Raw genomic sequence first — 15,140 nt, 5'->3', positions numbered from 1 at the left:
TTTTAGAAGTGTGGTGGTTAAACTTGATACTACGTTTTAGCTAAGAGAGGGGACACCAGTCAAAATGAGTTAAATCTGGACCCCTGCTCCCTGTTCAGTTGATAACAGCAAATGCCAAGGCGAGACAACCTGCTGCCCAGTGTCGAGCTTCTGGAATGTGTGCCTTTGGCCAGCGTGTGGAAGGCAAACGCCTTCTGCGCACCCTCTTCCCCTCCTCTCCTTACTTTGCAGAAATTGCAGGTAGCAGTTAGCCATTCATGCATTTGGCGTGCACACATTCCAGAAAGGTCACAGAAAGTGACAGTTGTTTCCGTTTGACTGTGACACCGTTTTTCTTAATCTCCACAGCAGCAGCTCCAGCTCGGACTTGTTTTTGTGGCCCTGGGGTCACAAGAAATGTCACAGCTTTTTGCTGGTTACAAATAGATCATATTGGTTCTTTGGGGTTTTTGCAAGACTTTCGGTGGCAATTCTTCCAACATAAACTATCTTATATTATGTGATTATTCAGAATTGAAAGGAAAGAAAAAAGATAATATGAGAAAATTCTAACACTCAGTTCTTGAAGTTGTACAGGATATATTTGAAGGGCAGGGTAGCTGCATTTCCTCTGTGTAACTGGGGTTTTCTTATTTATATGTGATTTTGCTTTAATATCTCAATGATCAGCACAATTTGCCTCTTTTAAGAGCAGCGAAAGTAAAGTGTGAAAGTAACTTGTTGCAGCATCCCCTTACAAGTTCTGCTTATGGAAATGTCATAAACAGAATATGACATTTCATGTTCTTCCCGCGGCTTCTTGCTCTCTGGGTGCAAACATGCGCTGAGGAAGTGCTTGCTCTCTAGCTCCCAAACTCGGACCTCTGCAGCTGGCTTGCCCTGACTGTCACTTCTGAGTCAGGGCCGCACCGACTCCTGTCCTCAGAGCTTCCATCAGATTATAGGTCACAGAGGTCAACGCACTCTTTCCGCAGAGGGGCAGACGGTCAGTAGGTTAGGCTTTGCGGGCCCGAGGTCCCTGTCAGCTCACTCAACTCAACTCTGCCTATGGAGATGTTGGCAAATGGGTATGGCTATTCAGCAACACTATGGGTGGACACTAAAATTTAAATTCCATATACTTTCCACATATCACAAAATACTATTTTTTCCTTTTCCTCTCTTTTTAAAACTATTTAGGAAGGTAAAAACATTCTCGGCTTGCAGGCTGTAGGAAAAAGGAAGTAGGCCAGGTTGGTCCTGGGCACGGTTTGCTGACCCCTTCCCATCACTGCCAATGTGCGCCCTGCTCACCAGGGAAACCACTAGGATTTCCACTCAGCACAGAATGCAAAGGGAGAACTCTGCCGATCAGCCAGTCACAACATCTCTTGTACTTTAAAAATATTACATAAAAAACTAACAGCAGCACCCATCATGTGAATTGACTGATGAATAATTTTTCCATTAAGCAAGTACTATACGTACACATGTGATATGTGTGTGCTCATACATACAAGAACATGCACACACACATCACCCATACATGCGGCTGCTCCATGTACAGTGGACAGTGGATAGACAGTTCCAGGTCTGGGAACTGACCGGAGCCGACCCTCCCTCCCCAGGACCCTGTCATGGAGTGGGAGTGGCAGGAAAAACCATGCACTGGGGAATCAGGAAGCTTGGGCTTGGGTCCTTCCCGCCATGCACTGTGGGTAAGCCCCCCTGACCTGATCCTCTCAATGCAGAATCGGGTGGTGGTGTGAGGTCTTGTGAGCACAGAGAGAAGGATGAAGGTGTGTCGGAGAGCTCTTCACCAATAGCACCCCCACCATTATGTGGGTCGTCAGTGTGGCTAGCCTCTGACACTTCTGAGTGGTGATTCCAGAACTTTCTCCCCATTCTATTTGCCCACCAGGAACGCAGCAGGGGTAGGGCCTGTAGGCACATGCCCTGTCCACACTGCCTCCAACAAAAGGTGTCCCCTTTGCTTCTGAATCTTTTCCTCCCTCCTACAGGTATCTTTGTCTAGGGCTGCTTGGGAGCAGGGCGGCGGCTGAGTGTTGACTCGGCTTGGCCTGTGACACATGCTCAGCACAGGCAGCGAAGGCTCTGCCACTGGATTTGCCCTTTGATCTGACCTGTGACCAGAGGCAACCCCTAGGTACCACTCAGACCACATGGATGCAGGGGGTCAGGTGGTTTGGGGCATGTGTTTCAGCTTCTCTTGTGGCATTTCTAGTCCACAAAAGGCAGCAGGCAGCATGGACATCTCCTAGGTTTCCGGGAAGGGCGGTCGGAGCTGAGTCTGGGGTGGGGGTGGGAATTGGACCTGAACCTGCTCAGAGCCCGAGAGGGCTCTCCCACCTTGTCACATGCCGGAAGAGGCCTCCACCCCATAGACAACCTGGTCCCTGCCTGGGGCTGGACTCGGGGCCAAGTTGTCGTGCCTGCATGCACTGAGCAACATTAGGGACCCCATGGCTGGCGGGAGGCAGCGGGCTGAGCTCTAGGCCAGGAATGCGGTTCCTCCCAGCCTTTTCCAGCCCAGGGATTCCGTGAGGAGTTTCAGGGTGTGACCCCTCATGTCAGATGGGACTGTGACTTCCACACAGGTCAGAAATGAGGTCACAGCTCCCTCCTCATGTAATAAAAGCTACTGCTGATCACAGGACACGGCGGGAGGGTCTCAGCGCCATTTGGAAAGATGACAGGGCCGAAGGGCCAAAATGAGTCAAAGTGAAGAAAATGACCAGGTCAGGGGCCAGGAGCTCGACTGGGGACAGCCTGCTTCTCTGTGGCTGCTGAACATCATGGTTGTCGGGACAAAGTTACTGTAAGAAATGATTGATGCTGCACATGGAACGGAGCCCATGTGCATACCGGGCTCCATCTTAAATCTCATTATCTTTACGACCCCTGTGCTGGGAAGCCGGGCAAATGGACTGTCACACCCCTTGTGCAATGAAGAAACACGGGCCCAGAGACATGCACGGTGGAGCCCCCAGCCCCAACACTGCTGTGGGAGGGTTCAAGGGGTGAGCTATTTAGAGCAAATAAAAACTATATGTTCTGGGCACACAAAGGAGGCATTTGAGAGAGCTGGGTGGGTTGATAAGACTTGTTTGTAAAGAGGTTTTAAAGCAACCTCGGGGTAGCCGGGCGGGCAGCCGCATGCCTCTCATAGCTGCAGGATGTCTGCCATAGCACATCCACGGCACAGCGAGGCCTTTTGTTTCCCTCCCCTCCATGGTGCCCTCCTCGGCGCTGGCCCACAAAGACAAATTCCAGGGCCCGCAGGCCCCTCTGCAGAGAGCAGCCTGCTGGGCGGGCCGGAGACATGCCGGTACCCCGTGTCCCTTCTTCTGAAGTCAGGGTGGCCAGCCAAGCAGGGTCCTGTGCTCTTAGCATGTGCCCCCCGCCCCTCGCCCTCACCTTTTTGGACAGCGTGCTTGTCCCCATCATTTTGGCTTGAAGGAGCAGAGCTCTTCGGCCCAGTTCATAGTGCACGGATTTAAGGCAGAATGGAGTCCCCACCTGTCCTCATATGGGGGGCAAGAGTTGAGTGCTTAGGCTCTGGTCCCAGGCACCTTGTCCCTCGTACATAGCTGGCAGCCAGCACTGGGCTTCTGCAGGGGGCCCCTGGCAGGAAGGGCCTGGGTCCAAGTTTGATCAGAGCCCCACAGGGCCGAGGCTGCGACCCCACCAGGACACCAAGATGGAAAGGGGCTGCCGGTCCCCAGCAGGACTGGCGTGTTGCTGTCCTCTGTGACTCAGCACATCCTGTAGGGCAGGACAGTCTCCTGTTTGACAGCACGGATTAGCTCAGTGTCAGGAGCCTCACGGGCTGAAAAGTAACCTGGGGGTTTTGTTAGGCAGTAAATGACCAAAGACTGGAGTGGCCACGCTGTCCACACTGGAGGACATGGTCGTGGGGTGCACATCCCCCTTTGCCGTGTGAACTTGAACCAGTCAGAGGCCTTAAATAGGGCCATCTGGTCACCTACACTGTGCAGGTGGGTCAGAAAGGGCTTACACATACTCCCCAGCACTTTATTCTGAGACCAGGTTTTTCCTGTTCTTTTGATTCCAAATTGCCTTTATTCTGTAGTGAAATCAGGGACTATTCCATGGGGGCTATTGTTTCTTTTCATGTCTTAGCTGGAAAAATGGAAACTTCTCAAAGTTCTGGGAGGCAGCATGCACACCCATCATCCTCACCCCTCATTTTCACCACTTCCCTGGTCTGTGAAGTCTGGGTCGCCTGATGTACGGGAACAACGCGCACTCACAAACCAACAGTGATGACCTCTGGTGAGCGAAGCCTCGCTGCACGTTTCCAAGGTGTAAAAATTGGCAAAGCCCCTATTAGTGGAGCAATGATCATTTTTCATTGTTTCTGGTCTCATTACAGATCTGATCGGCCATGAATATGAAATGTATTAAAGTTCCCTAATGACATTAAAGTTGGGTGATCCTTACATCTAACATTTTTAGACCTCTTATCATAGGAGAAAAAATTAAATTAATTGTAGTAAAAAGCAGGGCACCTTCATCTTGTCACGCGAGGTTAGTTATCTCGCAGTTAAGTTTAATCAGCTGGCTGGCACACACAGAGGGGTCTCTGCATTCTGTGTCACTCTGGCTTGGAGAGCAGTCTGGTCATGCTCTGAGTAACTCTATGAATGCTTTCTGTTCCTGCTGACCTGGGAACCCCTGGCATTCAGAGGCAGGAGCAAACTCGGGAGGTAAACCAAGGTGGAGCTCACACCGCCTCACCCCTACAGACAGGTGTGTGTGCACAGCTCTCACTGAGGGGACAGCACCCTCCCAGGTCAGCCCAGAGGGATGATGAGCCCCCGAAGCCAAGCACCAACAGCAGCAGCAAGCGCTGTCACGGAAGAGGAGTGACAGGAGGCACTCGGGGCACACAGCGCCATCAAACACAGAAGGTTGTGCAGCCCCACACACCACAGCAGGTTCAAGGTCATGGGCATGTTTGAAACTGAACTAAGCTTCTAATCGCCGTGGCTGCGAGCGGCTGAGTGGGGCGGGTCACTGACGCTCGCAGTGTGGGAGTTAGGAGGGTGGACCTCAGCTATTGGGAGAGTGAATAACCTGTGGCCCACTTCCCTGTGGCCTATTTTAAAAAGCAGAACTGGGTGCCGTCCATATGCATCCTGATTTATTGGGCCTGGAGGAAGCCACGGGAGGCGGGCACCCTGCCTGCCTGCCTGCCTGCCTGCCTGCCCGCAAGGGGTGACGTCGGTGGGAGCAGCTGGACTCAGGGCATAAGCGGGGCCACCATCACCTTTTGCTGGAGCCCCTCAGTCTTGACAGCTACCACTCTGGGCCCACAGTCGACACCGTCCCTGATGTCACCATCCTGTGATTTTAATATCCCACCTTCCAAGGGCTGTCGCCGGAAGTCTTCTGGGCCTCATCCTGGCAATTAGATCAAGGTGTTACTGCTTTTTAAATAAATTTTCTCGCAGCTCCTGTGGAATGTGCACAAAGGCGGAGTGCTGTCAGTGACGCTCCCGCCACGTCAGATCCCAGCCTCACACGGCGCCACAGGCTCGGCGCTGTGACCAGCGTCTCGCTGAGAGCTGGGCATCGGCTGTAACAGGATTAAAGCTGATATTAATTGACAAAATGACACTGCACTTGGCCTTCCAAAACCACAGCACATCCACAGATTCCGACTTCCCCCTCCCCTTGTGCGAGGGAGCAGCTACTTTCAGGGCACCAATGCCCATCTCTGTGCCTCACAAACAGCCACATTCAGGGACACAAAGCCCGACTGTGGTGAAAACGTTGGTATTCAGATGTGCTCATGTTTGGTTAATGCGTTGAAGCCAGTACAATGTGGCCCTTGTTTTCCTCCACATTTGCATGGGTGCATATGAGCCGCAGAGTCTGAAGCACAGCTAGAAAGCCGGGCTCTTTCTGTGGGACCCAGGAATGAGCTTCGCGCCCTGCAAACCCTGCAGCTCCGTGCCGGCCATGGCTTCTTCCTGTGGCCGCGGTGCGATGAGGCATGTTCAGGGGTGTGTTGTAAATGCCGGTGTTCCCTCGTGGTGAATTAAATCGGTGGTCACGGAAGACGTGCTGGGTTCTATGTGCCATGTTTCCAAGGCGTGAGCATGGCTGCATCAGGCAGCTCTCCCAGGAGCACAGATGAGGTCACGGTGGTCCTGGTGCCAAATGTCTGCCTTGGGCTTCCTAACTTGCACATGTTCATGATATTTGCTTGGAGTAAGTTACTATGCTTTGCAAATACAGGTCTGTACATCAACTGCATGACAACTGTCCCTCATGGGACAGCCTCTTGACCTATCTAACTACCTGTCCACCCACCTACCATTTACTGAGTATCTAATATGCACCTCGTGATTTTATTGAAAGAGGGTAGAACTCTTTGCTTTTTGCTGTTTATGTGTGTGGAAGTATGTGTTGTGGACATACAACCCTCTCAAACATAAGTGACAAAGGAAACGACCCTGCGTCACGTGGTGTGCACAGTCATCCCTGGATGGTCCCCTTCCTCCCCAGCCAGGGCACCCGCATCTCTTCTAGAGGCAGCCCCTCAGCCTGAGCCCACCTGAAGTCTGGCCCCCCACACATGCCTGCTAGTGCCCCCCCCCCTGCATTGTTCTAGGAGAGGCCAGCCACTTGCTCACCCCTGAAAGCCCAGCACATTCTGGCCGGTCCACCATCTCCCGCCACACCTCTCCCCTCCCCACCTGCTCCTCCTCAGATTTCAGGCCTCTGCTTCTTCCTGGAGCACACACCGAGCTTAGTCTGCCCAGGCCCCATCCTGGGGTCCTTTCCTCCATAGTAGCACCCCCAGTGCTCACACGGCCACAGTCTCCTTTCCCCCGTGTTCCTCCAGCGCCTTCCTGAACCCCGACCCTGCTCTGCTTTCTTTCATATTATAACTTGGTATGAAATTACATATTGTATCCATTTCCTATGGCTGTCATAACAAATTACCACAAACTGGGTGACTAAAAACAACAGGAATTTCTTTTCTCACAGTCTGGACGCCAGAGGCTGAATCAAGCTGTCGACAGGACCACACTCCCGAAGGCTCCAGGGGACGGTTGTCTCCTGCCTTCCGGTGATCCTGGCAAGCCTTGGCATCTTGTCTTGTAGACACGTCAGCTCAGTCCCTGCTTGTGTCGTCCAGCAGCCTCTTCCCCATGTGTCTGTATCCAAATCCGCTCTTCTTAGAAGGACACCGGTCCTCGGGCCAGGCCCATCCTCCTCCAATCTGACCTCAGAGTAACTTGATGATGCCTACAAAAGGCCCTATTTTCAAATAAGGTCACATTCATGAGTACCAGGGGTTAGGATGTGGACATACTGTTTGGAGGGATATTGTTCAACCCATACATACATAGTTATCTATGTTTATGAGACAAGGACTCCTCTTGTTCATCACTATAACCCAAACATCTGGCACAGGACAGGACATTACACTTATTAGGTGAATGTGGATGGGAGGATGAGTGGGTAGTTGGATGGATGAGTGGGTGGGTGAATGGATGGATGGGTGGGCGGGTAGATAGGTTGGGGGTGGATGGGTGGATGGATTGATGGGTGAGTGGATGGGTGGGTAGATGGTTGGATAGGTGGGTGGATAAATGGGTGGGTGGGTGGATAGATGGTGAGTGGATGGGTGGGTAGATGGTTGGATAGGTGGGTGGATAAATGGGTGGGTGGGTGGATAGATGGTGAGTGGATGGGTGTGTGGATGGGTGGGTAGGTGGATGGGTGGATGGATGGGTAGGGAGTGATTGGTGGGTAGATGAGTTGGGGGTGGATGGGTGGATGGATTGATGGGTGGGTAAATGGATGGATGGGGAATGGATGAGTGGATGGGGAATAGATTTGTGGATGAATGGGGAGGTGGCTGGATGGGTGGGGGTGGATGAGTGGGTGGGGAGTGGATGGGTGGATGGATAGGTGGGTGGCTAACCAGATGAATGGCTGGACAGATGTGTTGGGTAATGTCAGTGAACAGATTGTCTGACAGGTGAATGGGTGGTATTACAGGAAAGTGTGAGTAAACCACATCTCTGTAGATGAGTAATAAAGCTCACAAGAAACTCATATTCGTTCATTTAAACCTAACTTATAACTTGAGAGCAAAACTTCTGTATTGTCATTTTGGGGAGAAACACTGTATTTTTTTTGTAAAAAGCAAAGAACTGAGACACAGCGTGAAATGCCCACTTCCCTGCGGACGTTCGCACTGTTGCTGCTCCCAGTGGAGAAGCCGGAACACAATGTCCTGACTGAGCATTTCACGCGGGGTGTCCAGTGGATTCTGGGCAGGAATTCTATGCCCGTTTCTCTGAGGCGGGAATTGCAGAAAGGGGTGGGAAGCTCCCTTTTCACCAAGAACACTGAAAACACCTGTTGTCAAATACATGCTCCCAGCATGTTCGCTTACGCCCCAGGGGCTTTCCGAGCGTATATGTCCCACAGACGTGCCCACCCTCCTAGGTTCTCAAAATGGAGCAGGGGCAGCTCCCAAGGGAACCTTTGCCAGATCGCTCTGTGCTCGGCCGCTCCGCCAGGAAGCCCCCTGCACCTCAGGTAGGGCCCCAAATCTGGAGTGGCAGGCCGTTCCCGGGCCCCTGGGGCACAGAACTGCAGCCAGGCTGCCCGGCCCAGGCTGGTGCCCTGGCAGATTGGCTGCCACAGCTCCATGGCCGAGGGCTCTCTGAGGGTTTTGTAGGAGACCCACGGAGCATCGGGGAAGAAAGCGGCATTGTCCCGCGGCTCTGCACGGCCCTCATTCACATCTCACTGTTGTTTGCAGGAGAGGCAGATGTGGGCCAGAACAATGGGCCCTGCTCTCGGGACACAGCGGTGACAGACTCCAAGCGCACAGCGGACCCAAAGAATGCCTGGCCGGACGCCAACCCAGCTGACCCTGGCGGCCGCCCCCACTTGGTCCGCCTCTTCTCCCGAGATGCCCCGGGGAGGGAGGACAACACCTTCAAAGACAGGCCCTCAGAGTCAGACGAGCTCCAGACCATCCAAGAGGACAGTGCAGCCGCTCCCGAGGGCCTGGATGCGATGGCGTCACAGAAAAGACCCTCCCAGAGGCACGGATCCAAGTACCTGGCCTCCGCCAGCACCATGGACCACGCCAAGCACGCCTTCCTCCCGAAGCACAGAGACACGGGCTTCTTCGACTCCCTGGGGCGCTTCTTTGGAGGTGACAGGGGTGTGCCCAAGCGGGGCTCGGGCAAGGTGAGCTCTGAGGAGTGAGGAGCCTTTAGTGTAAATGGAAAGGAGGGAGTCCACGGCGTCCTGAGCCACAGAGGCGATGCTCTTGGCTGTGTAAGGTGTCGTCCTTTCTGGAAATGCTTTCTGGCTCGTGGGAGGGGCCAGGGCTGCTGCTCCTATGATTTCCACTTAACTCACCCTCTTCCTCCTCCTCTCACAAGGGATTGCCCTCAGGATGTGGCTGGGGGACGCAAGGTCCTACTGAGGTCTGCGTCCCTGGGGCGGGGTGGACGCAGCACTGCCCCATGCCCACAGGTCTCCTGTGTCTTACCCTCGGGCTTTGTGGCTGATTTTGCTTCTGCTGCCCATGCTGTGGGCTTCACCAGTGGGTCATGCTCATTTTTTCTTGGACTGAGTGCTGCTCGCGTGGTGTTGCTTTGCAACAATAATGTGATTGAGGTCTTTGGAGCAAGCTCGATCCTTAAATCTGCCTTGAGCAAGCCTTCTCCCTCGTCTGAGTTGTTTAGTGGAAGAGGGTGGAGGGATAAGCGCGTGTATCTATGAATCAAAACTGTACTATTTTGTGATTCCATTCATTTGAATATAGAGTCTATGAAGTTTCATTATTTAAATGTTCTGCAGATTAAAATGTATCCCAAGGCAAAACGTCCCTCCTGGGGGCCAGTTTCCGGCAGTGTGTCCAGAATTGGTGGTGAATAGGTCCTCGGTGGTGAGAGTGTCATGAATCCCCAAGTGGCATTCTGAGAGCGCACATGTGGCGTGTCACGTGACTTGTTGGAGTGTTGGGTGGCCGGGTAATTGGGAAAGGAGAAAGGTTTGCAGAAAAACCCCCGGCTTATTGGATGCACTCACAGGCCCCATAAAATGCAGCTTGTCTTCCAACTGGGACTGTGTGTGTTCAGCAGGGCCTTGGAGAGTGTGAGAGGCTTTGAGTGTGGAGCAGAGGGCCCTCGGCCTGGGAACAGCATCCCAAAAACCCTGGGCTACTTGGAGTTAAGGAGTTTCTAAAACGTGCTTTCGTCTCCTCTGACCACAGTGCTGAAATGATTGGCGATCATGAACTTGTTGGAGATGACAGGTGTCCGTTGTGCGATGTGACAGTGCTTGGGGTTCCAGGCACTGGTCGCATCTTCGCTTGCCATGGCTTTAGGTGAATAACACTTGGTATACCTAAAGGCTCATGGCCTTCATCTCTGGTCGGTTCCTCCAGTGCCTGTCTGTAGCCATGTGCCTTGACTTTGGGCCGTCTTCCCTCCCCTGCAGCGTGAGTCATCTGACCCACTTCTCATGCTAACTTCAATCTGAGCTGCTTTTCCGAGCACACCAGCCCTGGCTACCCACGGAAGGCTCGCTGTCAGGCTAGGCAACCCACGTGCACGCAGCATCGCCGGTTCCGAAACCTTAAGCTCCTCCAAGGGGCAGGAAAAACCTACTTAAACTGTGCAGAAAAGATTCAATAGCCGGAGAGCATATATTATAAAACAAGCTTCATTCCAGGCTCATGGTTTCAGTTAAAATAAAATTGTGAATGCATTTATCTCCATCATTGTGACTTTATCACAAAAGGGATATATAAGCACATACACGTTTTTCCCCCTTCAGGTAGAATTACAACTTTTGTTGCTTTAAATCTCTTATGTGCGTCAGTATTTTCAAAGAAAAGATTTTAGTTTCAGAAGTGGGCACCGGCTGTGCAAATAGCATTGCCAGATTACCAAGGATTTGGAAAAATGAGAACATTCACCACACAGGACTTTTAAAAATGAAAACAATGTTTAAGTAGTTGCTTTAGGCTTTTGGAAGTGCCCGTAGTGTTCACTGCTGACTGAGGAATAAAGGCTTTAAAATGACCAGCCTTTTTCCCTTTGATGCCTAAGGCATTGATCAGTTTGCTGCAGAACCGCGTGGTTGCTGATGACAGACACGGGGTAGATGCCTCCTGTGCAGGGTCTTTGCGGAGAGCATGAGTGAGAACTCCTGGCAATGTTTGTTCAGCTCACCTGTTGATTGTCAGTCTTCATTTGCTTTTAAACACTGGAGAGGTGAGCTTAATACACTGCACCCCCAGCAGCCCCAGAAGTGTGTGGGCTTGAGTGGGGTGAGCTGCTAGGGAGCTCCGTTCTGGTTTTGTTTCTTCTTTGCTCTGTCTATAACTCAGGAGAGCCCTCACTTTATATGCCAGAAGGGTCCTTTGGATTGAAGCTTGAACATAAGGGAATCCCAAGGCCTGGCTATTGTCCACAGAGCCCATGTCACCATTTCTAAGATAAGCACTTGAGGTTCACAGGATGCCCATGGGTGTCTGCAGGCCTGGTGGCCACCTGCTCTGCCGGGCATGTGTCTGGGGAAAGTAGCTATTCGGCTCGCCCGTCTAGAGTAGGTTTGCTGGTGGAATTGTGCAGGACGGCTCAGAGCGATGCCTGGACAGAGACAGGGGACATGCTGCCCTGGGCACACCGCCCCCCCCCACCCCCCCGCCCTGGCCGGGGCTGCCCCCAGTCCTGGGAATGCACCCCACACCTACTCTCTGTGTGGCAGGGACTTGACATTCAAGGAAAGGACATTATAAATTCCTTGAGGAGGCAGAATCTTTGGGAGCCACCGTGAAAAGTGCATTGACGGAGAACACGCTCCTTTGTTGGAAGAGGGAAGAGAGGGCTGTTGTTGGCTCAGCACCAGGTTCCCAGCCCCCGGGATGCGGCGCCTGTGAGGCGTGCTGGGCATTGAGGACGAGATCAGAGTGAGCTGGTGGGTTTGGAAAGGGTGGCTCTCCGAGGCCGCATCCTCCCCTCCTGCTCTGTGGAGCCTGTACCGCCAGCATCACTCCTGGGCCAGGCTGGGCCGCAGCTGCTCAGGCCTCACTGACCAAAGCCCAGAAACCCAGCTGTGGAAACGGAGTGTGTCCCTCTTTAGGGGGACTAAGTAGGAAGGTTTACGAATAACCAGCTGGACACAGGTAACCCTGGACAGCTTCCGGTGGGATGCTGCGGGAACACTGATCTATTTCTACATCTCGGCACACTTCTAAACAGGCTCCCAAGCTAGCTTCTGTCCTGATGATTTTACCTATTTTACTCTACTCACTCTACCTTCACAGCAGCATGTGTAAGTGTTCCGTTATTCAGTATTACTTCTGTACCTCGAATGTGGGTCGTGTGAAGCATTGTCATTGAATGCTATGGGGTCGAATCAATCTTGTCTATTAACCACAGTGTTCTGTTTCCTGATTTTTTTGCCACTGCATTTTAATTTCATTTGGCCACATTTCAGTTCTACAGTAACTTAATTCTTCATTGTTAACATGATACCCTAATTGTGGCCGTATACCCTGTAACCCTGTGGGGAGTGTCACCCTGGGAGAAGGCATGAAGGACACAGTGGGACGCGGCTCAGTGGTGCCATCACCCTGCGTGGGCATTCGGCCCAGGGCCTCTGCCAGGGGCCCTGCACTCACTCCCTTCTGCGCAGTGTGTTTGCTCACAGGAGTGCAACGATGCACCTGGAACCACGCGAAATCTCCGTGTGAGTCTCCATGGCAATGACCCTGCCACTCAGTGCATCCGTTTGCCAAAAGATCTTTCTAGAAGAAAGCATAATGTGGCAGTGGGTGCATTTGCTTCTGCACCCCAATACAAATGTTTGGAGGTTTCCTCCAGGGATTCGTTTTGAAGTGTCATTTCCTGATCAGTTATTGATCAAAGGTGTCCCGGGCTTGGCCACCAGCTCCTGACTGTGTCCTCTGCCGCCCCCACACCCTCAGTTGTCCTCTGTACTGCCATAGGCCACAGTTCAATCAGACCTGACATCCCCTTGTGTGCGGAGATCGTGCTGCGTCCTACCAGTGACACGTCTGTAAATACTGTGGCGCCCTGAGTGGTGATTGCCTCCCAGTGATTATATTCCCATTTGATTTTGTGATGACATTTTGCTTGTTATCTTCTTTGTTTTTGTGCATTTATTAAACATTTCCTCAGAGGATGGTGTACTAACTGCATGTGAATTTTTTAAGTTGTCCTCTTTGGTGTGTCCCTCCCTTACTAAGCACATGGTTTCCGTGGCTCCTGATCCAGCTGCCGACAGGTGAGTCCGGGGCCCAGCACCCGCCTCTGCACCTGAGGTCACAGCTCCTCACTGGTCCGCCTTCATCAAAGACGTCTGACTCCTTTGTCTCCCCGGACAGTCGGCGTCTGGTCCTGCTGTCGGGGCTGCTGGGTTCTGGGTGAGGTTTCCGTGTCGCCCTCAGAGTGCCGCCCTGCGCACATAGGGAAGTGGCGCCACATCGACGCGGGTCCTGTGTGTCTGCCACACCGTACACAACAGCATTTGCTGCCTGAGCGTGGGGGAGGGGGGCTGGGGTGCACGCGGTGGCAGGGGAACACTCGGGAACCCGGGGACAGGGGCTGGCTCTTCCGAAGGACGGCTGAGAGTCTCAGAGGTTAAGGGTGAGCTTGGGGCCCCTGGCAAACTAGACGTGAACGCGAAGATGTGACAAACTTCTACTGGTCTTCCGTCCTCGGTACACACGTCCTGCACAGCCCCTTCCACTTTCCTCTGGGTAAAGGGCAGCTCTGATGGGCTGATGGAGAGTCGAGCCCGACCTCGGCAGGGTCTGTCACATCAGGGAAAACCAGCCACGGGGTCTACGGGGAAATCACGGAGGAGCTGAGGGAGCGTTCAGGAACTGTGGGAGTCTCTCATCAACGTCTCTAGTGAGGTTATCTTAGAGGTTCCCACGGTGTCTCACTAAATGCTCTGAAAGCATCCCAATTCTCAGAAAATAGTAAAAAAAAAAAAAGAAAAGGCAAAAACAGTGAGCCCTTCTGATCCCCATGAACGCAGGCTGGACAAGCAGGTCTCTGCACGAGGTTGTCCCGCCCTCGTCTCCATCTTGTCGGGTCCTGGCTGCTGTTCCCACTCCTCCCAGGAGGACGTTCTGCATTTCCGAGCAGGCCAACACCTCTCACTGCACAGACAGACGGACAGCTGTCCTGGGCTGGGCTGAGGCGGCGTGTCTGTGTGCCAGCCAGTCCCCAGGGCCGGCGACCTCAGGGCTGCAGCCCGTCCCGGCCGGGCCCTCCTTCCCTCCTGCGAGGCCAGCGCCCAGACATCCCCATGTGACAGCGAGGATGCCGAGCCAGACGCCTCAGAGCTGCTGCTCCGCGTGAGGAAGGGCATTGTCTCAGGTCAGGGAGCAATCCGTTAAAACCTTCCCTGCCCAGTGACCACGGCAGGACCAGGGCCTGATGTGGACCTGCCTGTCCCTGCCTGTGGCGGCTCACCGCTCCCTGTGGGGCAGCCAGGCCTCGTCACGGCAGAGACCGCCACAGGCTTGTCCAGTGGCACATGCCCTAAAACAGACAATTGTCTCACTCATGCAAGTTCCCAGCGCCGGGAACTAAAGCTCCAAGTGCTTCCTGCTGCCAGAGAAACGGCCTCTTGCACAGAGACATGAGTGTGGGGTGGGGGGGAGGTAGCTGTGTGGCCAAGCTCACGCCCACCGCGGACTCGCCTCTGGACTCCCGAGGGTGCTCACTGTGCAGCAACATTTCTGGGATGCAGTAACGCGTTTCTGTGCCGTAGCTACTGTTTATCTCCACGAAAACCAGAAGTGAACCTGTTTACTAAAAACCCATTTTCTCGTAGCCAATTCAGGACTTCCCTTGAAACCTTTGGCATTGATGTTATCTGCCAGGCTTTCTTTCCCTCTTCTCTCTCTCTCTCTCTCTCTCTCTCTCTCTCTCTCTCTCTCTCTCTCTCTCTTTCTCTCTGCCTCTCCTCCCCCCTCTCTCTCTCTCCCATTGGCTGTGGACAGTTAAAAAGAGGGACTTCTCCAGGCTGTTTGCTTTGCTTCTGTAATGTCCTCTCAGCCACATCACTCAAAGGTGCTGGGA

The 15,140-nt window shown here is 53.1% G+C and overlaps 1 protein-coding gene across 2 annotated transcripts in view; it reads left to right on the top strand.

Moving 5' to 3' along the window:
• Positions 1–15,140, top strand: part of MBP (myelin basic protein) — a 75,321-nt gene that overhangs the window by 36,863 nt on the left and 23,318 nt on the right. For both annotated transcript variants that reach the window (XM_081097581.1, XM_081097580.1), the window contains exon 4: positions 8,816–9,252. In XM_081097581.1, the coding sequence (XP_080953707.1) occupies positions 8,816–9,252 (437 nt within the window). The remainder of the gene's footprint in view (positions 1–8,815; positions 9,253–15,140) is intronic.

Source organism: Myotis nattereri (genome assembly GCF_964212035.1).
Source record: "Myotis nattereri genome assembly, chromosome: 8".
NCBI lineage: Eukaryota > Metazoa > Chordata > Mammalia > Chiroptera > Vespertilionidae > Myotis > Myotis nattereri.
This window is presented reverse-complemented; position numbering and strand designations above follow the sequence as displayed.